The sequence below is a fragment of the Rhinatrema bivittatum genome, chromosome 12, assembly GCF_901001135.1.
Source record: "Rhinatrema bivittatum chromosome 12, aRhiBiv1.1, whole genome shotgun sequence".
Classification (NCBI taxonomy): Eukaryota; Metazoa; Chordata; class Amphibia; order Gymnophiona; family Rhinatrematidae; genus Rhinatrema; species Rhinatrema bivittatum.
The window spans coordinates 25,473,357-25,487,458 of record NC_042626.1 but is presented as its reverse complement, the minus strand read 5'-3'; the positions used below and the strand labels follow the sequence as shown (position 1 = coordinate 25,487,458).

Genomic DNA, 14,102 nt, shown 5'->3' with positions numbered 1-14,102 from the left:
GAACCAATTGTAAAACTTTCAGCAAATATTTTGGTAAACATATAAATAATGAATTGCAAAACTCAACTATGCTGATAACCAGAGCCTGAACCACTAACCAAATATCCTTACGAGACAAATAATTCCTTTAATGGCCTTCCCAAATGTAATTTATAAAATGCTTGTTTAGAAACATTTTTAATATTACTATGAAATGACACTTTTCCATCCCCTATCACTCCTAGATTTTGTGCCTCCTCTAGCAGACAGAAATTCTGCCCACCTGAAATCTCAATAACATCATAAGGGCGCTATCTATGCTCCAGCCAAAGAAGGGTAGTTTTATTTTCATTCAAGAACAATCGGTTACAATAAAAGCAAGTTTTTTTAAACGAGCCATGGGAAATACCCCAGGCTCCTCATGGGGGATGGAATATCGCACATAAATCAGTGTAAACTTTATACACCACTCCAAACGATTGTAATAAGGAGCAGAACGGCTGAACAAATACATTAAAAATGGACACGGATAGGACTGAACCCTGAGGAGCTCCTGAGGTTACGGTAAACCAAACTGACTCCGAGCTCTCACAAACAACCCTCTGATGCCTGTTAGACAAATAGGAGGAACCATTTTAAAATGGTTTCTTTCTTATTTCAATTGCTTTTAAACATATAAGCAAGAGAGAGTGGAAGATTTTATCGAACACAGCTGCTACAGCCAACTGAATTAGCACTCCAGAACAATGTTTATCAAGATTATACCAAACTTCATCAGATCCATGATATTTTCTGAAGCCAAATTGCTCTTTATCTAAAACATGGTACTCCTCTAAAACGTTGTGAATTGCATAAGTACCTATTTGTCCAGGATTTTATTCATAGTACATAATTTTGAAATTGGTCTATAATTTGACACTAACTGGTGGATTTTGAAAGCCCTATGAGTGCCAAAGTCGGGAGATACGCGTGTGTCTTGGGCCGGCGCGCACCGCATGGATTTAAAGAAGTGCCCGTGTACGCACGTATTTCCTGGTATGCGCACAAATCCAAAAGTTCAGAAAAGGGGCGGGGAGTGGGCGAGGCATGGACATGTCAGGGGAAGACCAAGAGATGTGTGCGTAAATACGTGCACAAGTGCGCGCCAGGGCTCTCCACTGTGTAACAGTACTTCTGCTATTGCTGGCGTATAAATCAAAAATAAAAAAAACAGGGCTAGTCAGTGGGATCTTAAGGGTTGGGTGTAATAGGGAAGAAGGAAGCCTTTAAAACAGTGTACGGTGTAGTTCTGTAATTGTGGGCTCCACCGAGATAGTAGGGCGCGTTGTAATGGTCTCATATGAGCCCGCGCCCATGGTACCACCTCCAGAGTGGATGCCATGAGGCTGAGGACCTGTAGGTAATCCCAAGCAGTGGGCCAGATGGCGCTCAGCAGGGCCTGCAGACGATTCCGGAGTTTGGATCTCCTCTTGGAGGTCAGGCTGACCTTGTCTTCCTGGGTGTCAAATTGCACTCCTAGGTATTCCAGCGACTGGGAAGGCTGTAGGGAACTCTTGTTTGTGTTGACTACCCAGCCTAGGCTTTCCGGAAGAGATATAACTCTGTTGGTTGCCCGGTGGCTCTCCTCCAGTGACTTTGCCCTGATCAGCCAATCGTCCAGATAGGGATGGACGAGAATTCCTTCCTTCCTGAGTGCCGCCGCCACTACTACTATGACCTTGGTAAAGATCCGCGGCGCGGTGGCTAACCCGAAGGGTAAAGCTCGGAACTGGAAGTGTTGGCTCAGGACTTTGAAGTGTAAATAGTGCTGGTGATCCCGATGGATTGGGATATGCAAGTAGGCTTCCGACAGATCTAGGGAGGTGAGAAACTCCCCTGGCTGTACTGCATTCTTGACCGACCGCAGAGTTTCCATGCGAAAGCTGGGGACCTGTAGGTGTCGGTTGACTGACTTGAGGTCCAGGACGAGCCTGAAAGTGCCCTCCTTCTTGGGTACTATAAAATAAATGGAATAATGCCCAGAATTTATCTCCCCTGCAGGCACTGGGATTATGGCTTTTAGGGACAGGAGCCTCCGCAAGGTAACTTCTAGTGCCGCCTTCTTGAGGGGTGAACAAGGAGATTCCACAAACTTGTCCGGCGGGAGCCGAAGAAAATCCAGGTAATACCCTTCTCCGATGATGGCAAGGACCCACTGGTCCAAGGTAATCTCGACCCAGCTGCGGTAGAAGAGGGTTAGCCTGCCCCCTATGGCTGCTACCCCCGGATGGGTCGGCTGATTGTCATTGTGGGGTGTGGCCGGGACCAGAACCCGAGCCAGTTCTTCTCTTGTTGTGCTTAGCCCGAAAGGGCTGGTTCCTGGCCTGAGAACGAGGTGCTTGGTAGCGAGCCCTGTAAGGGTTGAAGCGCTGAGAGTTTCTACCTCTAGATGGCCTAGAAAAAGAACGCTGGCTCCTCCTCGACCTGTCTTCTGGTAGATGGGGTAATGGAGAGGCACCCCATCTATTAGCCAGTTTCTCGAGATCGCTGCCGAACTGTAGGGATCCCTTAAAGGGCATTCTTGTGAGGTGTGTCTTGGAAGAAGAGTCGGCAGCCCAATTACGTAGCCAAAGCTGCCTCCTGGCTGCCACTGAAGATGACACTCCCTTGGGCTGCCGTACGGACTAGGTCGGAGGCTGCGTCAGTGAGGAATGAGAGAGCTGATTCCATGTCTTCTCCCGGGGTGTTGTTCCTAGCTTTTGATAAACAGGAACGCGTCACCACGGTGCAGCAGGTCGCAATTCGTAGGGACATGGCTGCCACCTCAAAGGCTTGTTTCAAAATGGCGTCCATGCGCCGGTCATGTGTATCCTTGAGGGCCGCTCCCCCCTCCACCGGAATGGTGGTGCGCTTCACAATTGCGCTAACTATGGCGTCTACCTTGGGGCACGCCAGCAGCTCCTTGGACGCCGGGTCCAGAGGGTACATGCCTGACAAGGCCTGACCCCCTTTGAATGAGGCCTCCGGCGCATTCCATTCCAGATCGATTAGCTGCTGTGCTGCTTGTAGGAGGGGAAAATGGTGAGCTGTTTAGCGCAGGCCCTCTAACAGGGGGTTCATTTTAGGGTCCCCTGGGGTGTCCTGGCCTGGAATAGCCAGTTCTGATAGGCATTGTGAGACCAGGCCTGGAAGATCCTCTTTCCGAAAGAAGCGTCTCATGGTCCGATATGGTTCTATCTCCGAGGGAAGTTCTCCCTCCTCGGGGGGCTCCTCATCTTCCTCGGAGCAATCCGAATCCCCATAAGTGGGGCTTCCGGGTGGCGAGTGGCCGTGCCTAGGTCTCGAGGGTCCAGGGGCCGGATCATCCGGAACGGAAAGACCCATTCGAGGAGCAGACTGCATCTGGACAAAGGCGTGAATCCCCTTGAATAATTCCACCCAGGAAAGTGAAGCCGGATCTGGCCTTAGGGGCACCAGGTCTCTCGGGTTCCCTGGCTGCTCACCGCGGCCTGCTAAGTCCGGAGTGTTCCCTGAGGAACCGCTGGGCTGGGACCGGTCCTGGCCTGGAACTCCCATGGCCTCCTCACATTGGGCACATAGTGAGTCTGCTTCCTCGCTCTTTGTGGCTCTGAGGTTGCATGCTGAGCAGAGGCTTAGAACTCTTATGCCTGATTCTGGAGGTGCCGGCTCTGCGGACGTATGGGCTCTCCTATGCTCCATTTCGTCTGTTATTTCCTCCCAACCAGAGTATGCGCCTTGTAATATGTGTCGCCTACTACTATGCGCTTATCTTATGAATGTGCGCTCATCAACATGCGCTTAGCCGCATGCGCCTAGGAACGGGCATCTTATGGACGTGCGCCTATGAACGGGCGTCTTAGGAACGTGCGCCTATGAACGGGAGTCTTATGAACGTGCGCCTATGGACGTGCACCTATGAACATGCGCCTACCAACGGGCGTCTATGAACGGGCGCCTATGAACGTGCGTCTATAGGCCTGCGCCTATCCTAGCTGCGCGCGCTTAGCAAGCATGCGCCTATCCGCGTGCGCTTAGCAACGTGTGCGCTTAGCAACGTGCGCCTATCCGCGTGCGCTTAGCAACGTACGCCTATCTCAGCGTGCGTACAGCAACGTGCGTCTAGATGGCGAAGGCGAGTAGGCAGGCAAAATGGCGACCTCCTTGGTGGGCTGCCACGTAGGCAGGCCCCGCTAATCCTCACTTCCTCGGAGACCACAGTAAAGATGTACGCCTTACCTTGTCTTCGGCGCTTCCTGGCTGCAACCCGGGCGGTCTCCGGCTGCGGGGGGAGAGGGTGAGTACCGTCACCGCCGCGCTCGAGGAAGTGCACCCGCTGCCTCTAGGCCGCGCCCGAACTCGTCTCGCTCGGGGGCCAAGTCCTCGCCGGGACTGAGGCTGCCTCTCTGCCACGCCCGAGCCCTTCTCACTCGGGGGCTAGGTCCCTGCCGCGAGTCGGCCACCAGACCGAGGCTCCTACCTCCAAACGACCACAGAAGTCAGCTCGGGAAACTCAACTGGGGGAGGGACTGAATGGTATCACCGCAGGAGTGCAGGGCTCGTCTTCAGGTAGGTTTCTTCTATGAATTTAGTCGTTTAGAATTTGGAAACACGCTCAGCAAGCGTGAGATAGCTCCAAACTGTTTTGGAGACGGAAATTACTGAATTGCTGCACTTCCTGCGGGGGTATATGTACTCTGCTGACGTCAGATCTGTCTCCAACTGCTAGCACGAGCACACTATACCCACTTGTTTTGAGTCCATCTGCTACACGCTAGGAAATTTCAATTTCTTTTTTCCTACACACCCTGCTTGGTACTAGTCGGAAACCTGAAAGGATAGATCTTATCCCATAGGCCTAACAATGAAATTCAAATCAATACACCAGATCATTTCCCAGTATTTTTCCTCCAACACAAATAAAAAACTAAACTGGTATCTTGATACATCAGGTTTTCCTCTGGCCCAGGCAACACTGAGTATCTGTCTTTATGGGTCTGTTTCCTTACCAACTCAGCTATAGACTGTGAGCAGCTTAGTATCCTTTAGATTATGCAAGACCCAGTGATGTACATGATGTTAAAATGTCTCTGCTTTATGTCTCTGTTCTCCATCAGTTTTATATTTTCCTATGTCCCTCCGACACACAGTTTGGGCTACATGTAGCGATGACCATGTTTGTGTATTATTTATGCTATGTATCATCTGTAAGTATGTAGTGATATCCATGTATGTTCATAGTCTAGGCCAGGGGTGGGCAATTCCAGTCCTCGAGGGCCACAAACCTGTCGAGGTTTTAGGATATCCTAATGAATATGCATGACATAGATTTGCATACAACTGAGGCAGAATGCATGCAAATCTCTCTCATGCATATTCATTAGGGATATCCTGAAAACCAGACTGGTTTGTGGCCCTCGAGGACCGGAAGTGCCCACCCCTGGTCTAGGCATTATCTATAAGCATGTAGCACTATCTATATATGGGCATTATTTATTCTTATGTATTATCTGTAATGACTGTGCATTCATACTTCTGCCAGTTTAATTTTTTGTATAGTCCCTTGGGTGAATTCTTTTTCAAAAAGACAATTAATGAATCATAATAAATACAATAAAATGAGAATTACTTGCACATGGCTATAAAGTGAAATAGTTTTCATACAGAAACTAAATTCCAGAGCAACCATTTGAATACAATCAGAAAATATTATCAGCTCTGGAATTAAGTGAATTGTAAAAAGTTTTAAAAGTAATTCTTTTTATGCAATCTTTGCTATCAGAGAATGCTGGAGCTGATGTGAGACAAGGTCGTTTAAACCTCTCTCTGATAATAACCAGAGTTAACAGATGTATGTTAAGAACATGTTAACTTGATTCCTTACAATATCTTCTGGTGGATGGATACTGTTTGCAGCAAATGCGATGGTCATGTCCCAGGCATCGATGATGCCAAGATTTAGACCCTGAAATACATCCTTCAGGGCGAGATATTGCACATAGCCATGAAAGTCACTAAAGCGCTCCATTTCTGAGTCCATCTCTCTGATATTTTCTGAGTCAAGGACAACCTTTGTGTCTGGGCTTCTGAGAAAGAGGCGCTCTATAGCGTGACGAATATTGATCACTCTTTTGATAAAGATATGAAGGGGGAACGGTCGGAAGTGCTGGCCTAGTTTCACAACAACGACTGTATTTGAGCCTCCTGCCAGGTGATCAAGTTCACGAGGGATATATGAATTGCCTTTGACTGTATATAAGACCTGAGTTACAAAGGGATGCCCGTGTTTTTTCCATTGCATTTTGATGTTTCTGTCCATGTCCAGTGCCAGCAATTCCTTATGCTGTCCACTTCCATAGAGGTCAAATAACTTGAGTGCTAAGGGGAAACAGAAGCACAAAAGAAAGACATTGAATGGTAGAGCTTTGGTGTGCATATATTTAGGGATATTTATTTTTATTTATTTATTTATTTATTTTGTATACCGACATTCGATCGAGATATCACATCGGTTTCCAGAAAACAGGTTGAATAGAGCCGGAACTGCCCTATTTTACATTGTAACAAGAGAACAGTTGATTAAACAATAAATATAAGGAACATTGTAACATGTGAATAAAATTAAAATTCAATATTAGATGTGGATATATAGAAATGGCATATAGCCTATATACAATATGTACAAAATGACTTGGTTATGAGTAGGGTGGGGGACAGGGAAAAATTTTATTAGCACATAGGTACAACTGAAACAAGGAATGAGTCATTTTTTTTCCAATCCATTATATCAAGTAGGCTCTAATGGATCCACTGGCATTTATAGTCCTGTCCTGATGGTCTTGCAAACGTTGTTTATACTATTGTTTGAACTACTGTACCTTAGAAACAGAGTATACAAACTAAATTAGGGACAAGCAAACATTGTCAAAGGGAGCTTACATCTGCTACAAATACAGGTACCTAGTCCTGGCTTTCTAACTTCCATCCTCAGATACTCTTCCTAGTCATTTCTGTCAAACAAAGTAGTATACCCCCTGCAGGAAGCAGAATGAGTAAGGATGGGCGTTAGATCAGGAGTAGACTGTGATTGCTCTTGGAGTGAAGTTACTAGGAGTGTAAACTTGATACCTGTTTGTAATGTTAAAAAAAAACCATGTTGCTTGAAGAAAAATGTCAAGAATTTTTTTTTTTTTTTAAAGTAACCTAATTACATAGTTTTACTATGGAAACACTATCTAAAATGAAGTCAGGTATCTGTCTATCTTTAGCTAAAGAACAACACACAAAGATTAAATTCTTGTGAGGCAAACTGCAATAAATGATATCTGAATGACAGAAATTGTAGCCATACAGAAGGATGGGGGTAAACATACTCTTCACCGTGTTTGTGAGGTACATCATCCACTGCCGTAAAGTGGAGTCACCCAGAAAATGAATTGTCTTCCCTCTCAGGCACGCGTTAATCTCATCCACTGCTCTGAATGATGACAATTTGCAGAAATGGGGGTTCCACTCGCTTTGCAGGAAATATCCACTGGGATACGGAGATTGCATGCCCATCTTACATTTTTCTTTCAATGGCTCATCGCCTCCTGCAAAACAAAAATATACAGTCTCTGAGTGTGACAGAATTGTTCCTGCTGATTTTCTGATATACAGACATGTCTAATTGTATCTTATGTAAATTCAAAACCTCTACGGAGTAGCCACATTTTAATTTATTTTGGATGTAAAAATGTACGAGTAGGCTGGATTCATTACAAGTATAAAAGAAACACAATGCCAGTTATAGGTTAAGAACATAAGAAGTGCTATACTGGATCAGTCAAGCCCGGCATTCTGTCTCCAACAGTGGCCAGTCCAGGACAAAAGTATCCAGACTGGCCACAGCTTTATCTTTTTTAAATTTCATTTTATTTATTTATTATTTTTATATACCGACATTCGATCTGAGATATCACATCGGTTTACATTCAAGTACTATTGGTATTTCCCTATCCCCAGAGGGCTTACAATCTGAAGACTAAATCAGCCTCATATCCCTCATGCTTCCTACCTCTACCTTAAACTAACTCCTGCAACACAAGAGACCTCCTTCTCCCTCCTGCTACCCTATCTCCAGTACCAAAGATCCTTGCCTTGGGGCTTGTGTTTGGATTGCAACTATTGTAAGTAGAATTTACCTGCACAATAAATAATTTCAAACTTACAGAATCTTTGTCTTAAGGACTGATTGGAGAGAAAGTTTAGCTGCCTGAATAGGAAAAAGCACGGATGTTTACTTGATTCAGAACAGATGAGATGAGGCAACCAGAACTGCATGCAATACTCAAGGTGTGGTCGCACCATGATCTGTATAAAGGCATTATGTTATTCTTAGTTTTGTTCTCTATTCTTTTCCAAATAATTCCTAACATCCTGTTTGCCTTTTTGACCACCGATGGCTGCTGCACACTCAACCAAAGATTACAAGGTATTGTCCATATTGACTCTAAGGTCCTTTTCCTGGATCCTGACTTCTAACACAGAGCCCAGAATCATGTACTATAGTTGGGATTATATTTCCCTAGGTTCACTACATTGTACTTATCCACATTAAATTTCATCTGTCTTTGAGAAGCCCATTATCCTAGTCTCACAAGGTCCTTTTGCAGTTCTTCACAACCTGCTGCTGTTTTAACAACTCGAAACAATTTTGTGTCATCTGCAAATTTGGTCACCTCACTCGTCATTCCTTTCTCCAGATCATTTATGAATATGTTAAATAGCACAGTACATACCTCTTTCTCCATTTGGAAAACTGACCATTTAATCCTACCCCAGGAGTGGATTGTAGGAAAATATCAGCCTGGAAGAAGTTTTTTCAAAACCAGCTCACAAGGTACCTGTCTGGCTCCTTTGTGTGCTTTCTGTGCAGCACATGCTTCAACAGCTCCTAAAAGCAAGTCAAGCTGAACCTTGAGAGGTGCATCAATTGACCTTGAGCCTGGCACAACTGAGCCAAAATACCCCCAAAATGAATTTCACATTTTTTATAAATAACTAAGTAAAGCACCTTAAACCATGGGTGAGCAGACTGAGCTTCACTCCTATTTCCATCCATTCAATTGGTTGGCTCCCTCCCTCCAAGTTTGGTTAGATCCCTCAAATATATATATATTCCTGTGTTAGCCACTGGCTGGCAGTGTGGTTGCCTCATTGCTTGCCAACTGATTCAAAGAGCTGATTGGTTGGCAAGAGACTATAACACTAGGCCAAGAGTCAGGGCCTTTTATTATCTCTGATCCTTATTAAGTCCCTAAGGGGATGCCCCACCTTGCTTGTCAAGAGGGTAAGGAACACCCCCTGACACGAAAGATGACCCAGGGCTCTGGAAGGTTCCTATCCTGCTCCTACATTGACCTCTTGCCTCCATGCACATCCTGTGCACTTCCAGCAGATGTTTACTTAGAAGTCAAAAGATTTCTAGCACCTGGGCCTCCTTGCAAAAGGAAACCTCTCATTCCCCTGCACTCCTGCTAACATACTGGCCGATACAGTAAAGCGCGGCCGCGGTTACCCTGCTTCTAACCCACTTCTAACTCACAATTTGGCCGCGTAAGTCCAACCTGCAATTCACTATCCCTTTTAACTCATCCTTACCACTTCTTTAAATCAACCGGTAACCCTTTCCGCCCGCAGCATGTATATGAGATGTAAACGCTCCGATTAGCTATTCCCTCCTATACAGCAATGTGCGCCCCGATTATCTCCTTTTTAACCTGTAGTTTTGCAGCGCGTTTAACCTGCTAACTTACCGCCTACCCTTACCCCTGCGTTAGTGTGGAGCGTCAGGTCAGAGAGACGAAATTTCATGGGCAAACGACCCCCCTCACTCCCCAGGACCCTTACCCTGGCGTTAGTGTGGTGTGACTGCAATAGGCAGGCTCCGGTCAAAATCCCCCCCTCCCAAAGCAAGGCACAGGGTGAAAATCGGCTCGACATGTCATTAAAACAAAAGTAAATAAAGTGTAATAAAAGTATACTTACTGCATGTGAATTTTCTTTGACCAGTCCTCTCTCCCCTCCTCCCGAGGCGCCCACTGCGGCTCCCCTGCCTCTCGGGGGCAGCCGGCGGCGAAATCGGCTTCCAGCAGCCCCCGCCGGCGAAGGTGGATGAATGGACGCCCGTACGCCTGGATGAATGCACGCCCGCCAGCGAAGGTGAGTGAATGAATGCACGCCCGTACGCGCCGTCGGGCGTGCATTCATCCAGGCAGGAGCCGGCGGGTGTGCATTCATTCACTCACCTTCGCCGGTGGGCGTGCATTCATCCAGGCAGAGGGAGCCGGCGGCGAAAGCGGCGGGGGCTGCTGGAAGCCGCTTTGGCTCCCCTGCCCCCGCCGGCGAAGGTGAATGAATGTGCGCCTGTGTACGCCTGTGCATGCAATTTGGGCGCTCAAGGCATGACATCACGACGTTTGACGTCACGGCGTGTGACGTCGGCGTTCGCTAATGCACAGCCTTGAGCGCCCAAATTGCACGCACAGGCGTACACAGGCACACATTCATTCACCTTCACCGGCGGGGGCAGGGGAGCCAAAGTGGCTTCCAGCAGCCCCCGCCGGCGAAGGTGAATGAATGCAATTTGGGTGCTCAAGGCAGTGCATTAGTGAACGCCGACGTCACACGCCGTGACGGCAAATGTCGTGACGTCACGCCTTGAGCGCCCAAATTGCATGCACAGGCGTACATAGGTGCACATTTATTCACCTTCGCTGGCGGGGGCTGCTGGAAGCCGCTTTCACCGCCGGCTGCCCCCGGGAGGCAGGGGAGCTGCGGTGCGTGCCACAGGAGGAGTAGAGAGAGGACTGTTCAAAGAAAATTCACATGCAGTAAGTTAACTTTTATTACACTTTATTCACTTTTGTTTTAATTTTCGCCCTGCGCCTTGCTACGGGACTCGCCTGCGCCTTGCTTCGGGACTCGCAATCCCTGATGCCCGAGCGTAGGAGAACCATCCACTTCCTGGTACCTGTCATTTGAAATGACATTTCAAATGACATTTCAAATGACAGGTACCAGCGCACCCAGGATACTGTATAGGCGCTGTATAGCGCTCTATACAGTAAAATGGATTGCGCGGGCCTAATGCTTCACGGACGCTTCTTGGACGCGGCTTGCATTTGCATGCTATTTAAATACAGTGTCCAGCGGTAGGTGAGCCGGACTGTGCGTGTGGCAAACGCGGGTGTGCCCGGCACTAACGCACCTCTTCCTACCGCTCCTTACTGTATCGGCCTGATAGTCTGCCTCCATGCTCCTTTCTGTGGCATAGGGGCCACACATGATTAAATGTTTGAAGGCTGGAAAGAAATACGATTAAATGCAAGCTGCTTCCCTATACAAAAGCTAAGAACTTACTTTGAAGTTAAATTTGCAGACAATTTCTTTGAACATTTCAATGCTTCCACGTTCATGTAATCTTTTTTAGATACTTTTCCAAAATCACGTATTGAGATTTCATTTGGATATCACAAGCAGAATGTTTGAAAGACTATATGCAGAGCATCACCATATAAAAATGTAAAAAAAGGTTTTTTGAATCATGATTTTGTCCTTGCCATCTAGACAGTGAGGCTTCACAGTCTTTTCCTCCTTAAATAAAGTTTTCATACAAATGGTGCCATTTCGAAAAAGTGTTGGTGCATAAAGTGTTGTTTGATATTTTGAATTTGTACCGCTAGCCTCTTTATATTTTTCTGAGGTCCTTCTTTTTTTTTTTTTTTTTTTACAGCCTGAGGGCCAGCATCAGAGGAGGTCTCTCCTCTCACTCTCTCCCCCATCCCATTTCAGCATCTCTCTGCACAGTCTCCCGCTCACGCAGCCCAGACTCCCTTTCTTTATTTCCGTGGCCTGAGGAGAGCAATAGGAGGCCTTTCCCCTTATCCTCCCCCTCATCCAGCCCAGAATCTCCCCTTATGCTCTCCCCATCCAGCCCACATTCTCTCACCTTTGATTAGCCCAGTATCTCCCTTGACTCTTTCTCTGTCACCTCAGCGTCTCCTCATGTTTTCTCCCCTTGTTCCTTCACAGCCCCATCCAGGGTCCTCCTCCCTCAAATGGTTTGACTCATTTGATCCAGAGCTATGGAGTCAAGCAGATGACTTGTAGAGAGGCTGTAGTGGTAAAGAATGCCATGCTCTAAAATTCATAGTTTTCCTAAAATCATGGCAGAACGGCCACTGTTGGCTTTAAGAAGATATTTTCTGGAAATATTACATTGCTAGTCTGTACAACTGCATCTCAAAGACATAGTTGCGATGGAGAAGGTACAGAGAAGGGCGACCAAAATGATAAAGGGGATGGAATAGCTCCCCTATGAGGGAAGACTAAAGAGGTTAGGACTTTTCAGCTTGGAGAAGAGACGGCTGAGGGGGGAAATGATAGAGGTTTTTAAAATCATGAGAGGTCTAGAATGGGTAAATGTGAATTGGTTATTTACTCTTTTGGATAATAGAAGGACTAGGGGTCACTCTATGAAGTTAGCAAGTAGCACATTTAAAACTAATTGGAGAAAGTTCTTTTTCACTCAACGCACAATTCAACTCTGGAATATGTTGCCAGGGGTTGTGGTTAGTGCACTTAGTATAGCTGTGTTTAAAAAAGGATTGGATAGGTTCTTGGAGGAGAAGTCCATTACCTGCTATTAATCAAGTTGACTTAGAAAATAGCCGCTGCTATTACTGGCATCAGTAGCATGGGATAGACTTAGTTTTTGGATACTTGCCAGGTACTTATAGCCTGGATTGGCCACTGTTAGAGACAGGATGCTGGGCTTGATGGACCCTTGGTCTGACCCAGTATGGCAATTTCTTATGTTCATATGTTTCTATTCCTTTGGTCAATAAGTTGTATTTTTTGCCTATTTCCTCTCGCAATTTACCTGTAAATTCATCATCTGATTCATTCAATTTGACTATTTGGAGAATTCTGGCCCAGAAATTTTAGAGAGGGGAACTTTATTGGTATCTTTTGCTACTGAGGCTGACTTGAGTAAAGTTATGCGATTGTATTTCAGGAATTTAAGTTCCCCTTTTTATGATCCCCTTTAGAGGTTTTCCTGACTTGTTTAGAATTACCCAGGAGAGAGGCATAAAGGTTCTCTTCCCCTAAGGCAAGCTATATTATCTTTAGGAGCCACATTGATTTTGAGCTATCCTTGTAAGTGTGCTATAAGATTTAATAATGACTGCTATATTTCCTTTGTTTCGGAATAACTACAGTCTTTCTTGGATTGCAAAAGATTAACATCTTCTCCTGTTCCTAATTTGAGTTAGTGAGGGAATTATATGTAATAAGCAGAGATCATACTATGCAATTTTCTTTAACATATTGCCTTGGTTTTCCTATTATTTTTTCTGATTTTTCCCCATACAATTGTTGATTGACCTAGATTTGGAAAAAGTTTTAATATATAGGATTTGCTTATGCTATTATTCAATAATTTCTTACTGCTCCTATATGTTTCTGTATACAAAGATTGTTTTATTTTGTTTAAGTATTGAAGTCTAATAAATAAATAATGAAAAGCAAAAAACATCTGGTGGTTACCAAGATACTATGAAATGACGCCTAACTCGAATTTAAAAACCTGAATTTAAGGCCTTTGTGATTACATATAGTGTTGTCAGGATTTCACAGCTTACCTAGATGGAATTTATTTTTCTGAGGACTCCTTGGAATTTTTGGGTGAGGTTGGTGGGAAAAGGCAATTATTTTCCTCTTCTCCGGTGGCATGCTGTTTGCGTTTTAGCTCCACTGAGCAATCTAGGGTTTTCTTCTAACTTCCGGCTCTCATGGGAGGAAGCAGTCTAACAGTGCGTGCAGCACAGAAATGGCCTCCTGGAAATACTCAGGAGTAAACACAAGGAAATATTTCTTCATGGAAAGGGGTTGCGGGGGTGGGGGAGGAAGGATGAATGGAAAAGTTTCTTGGGAGACAATAACAGTATCAGACCTCAAAAAAGCCTGAGAATAAGCACAGTAAGCAAGGGAGCAGCCAGAAATCGAGTAAAGTTCTATCAGTGTTGATAGAACTGATGGTATCATCTGTCATTTCATTCTAGGTTTGCAAACTTGTCATG

The 14,102-nt window shown here is 45.6% G+C and overlaps 1 protein-coding gene across 2 annotated transcripts in view; it reads right to left on the bottom strand.

The window, feature by feature from the left end:
* Window positions 1–5,385: 5,385 nt before the first annotated feature.
* LOC115074523 (NXPE family member 1-like) overlaps window positions 5,386–14,102 on the bottom strand; it is a 28,761-nt gene continuing 20,044 nt past the window's right edge. For both annotated transcript variants that reach the window (XM_029574056.1, XM_029574054.1), the window contains 2 exons: window positions 7,350–7,568; window positions 5,386–6,354 (listed from right to left, as the gene is read on the bottom strand). In XM_029574056.1, the coding sequence (XP_029429916.1) occupies window positions 5,819–6,354; window positions 7,350–7,568 (755 nt within the window). In that variant the 3' untranslated portion in view covers window positions 5,386–5,818. The remainder of the gene's footprint in view (window positions 6,355–7,349; window positions 7,569–14,102) is intronic.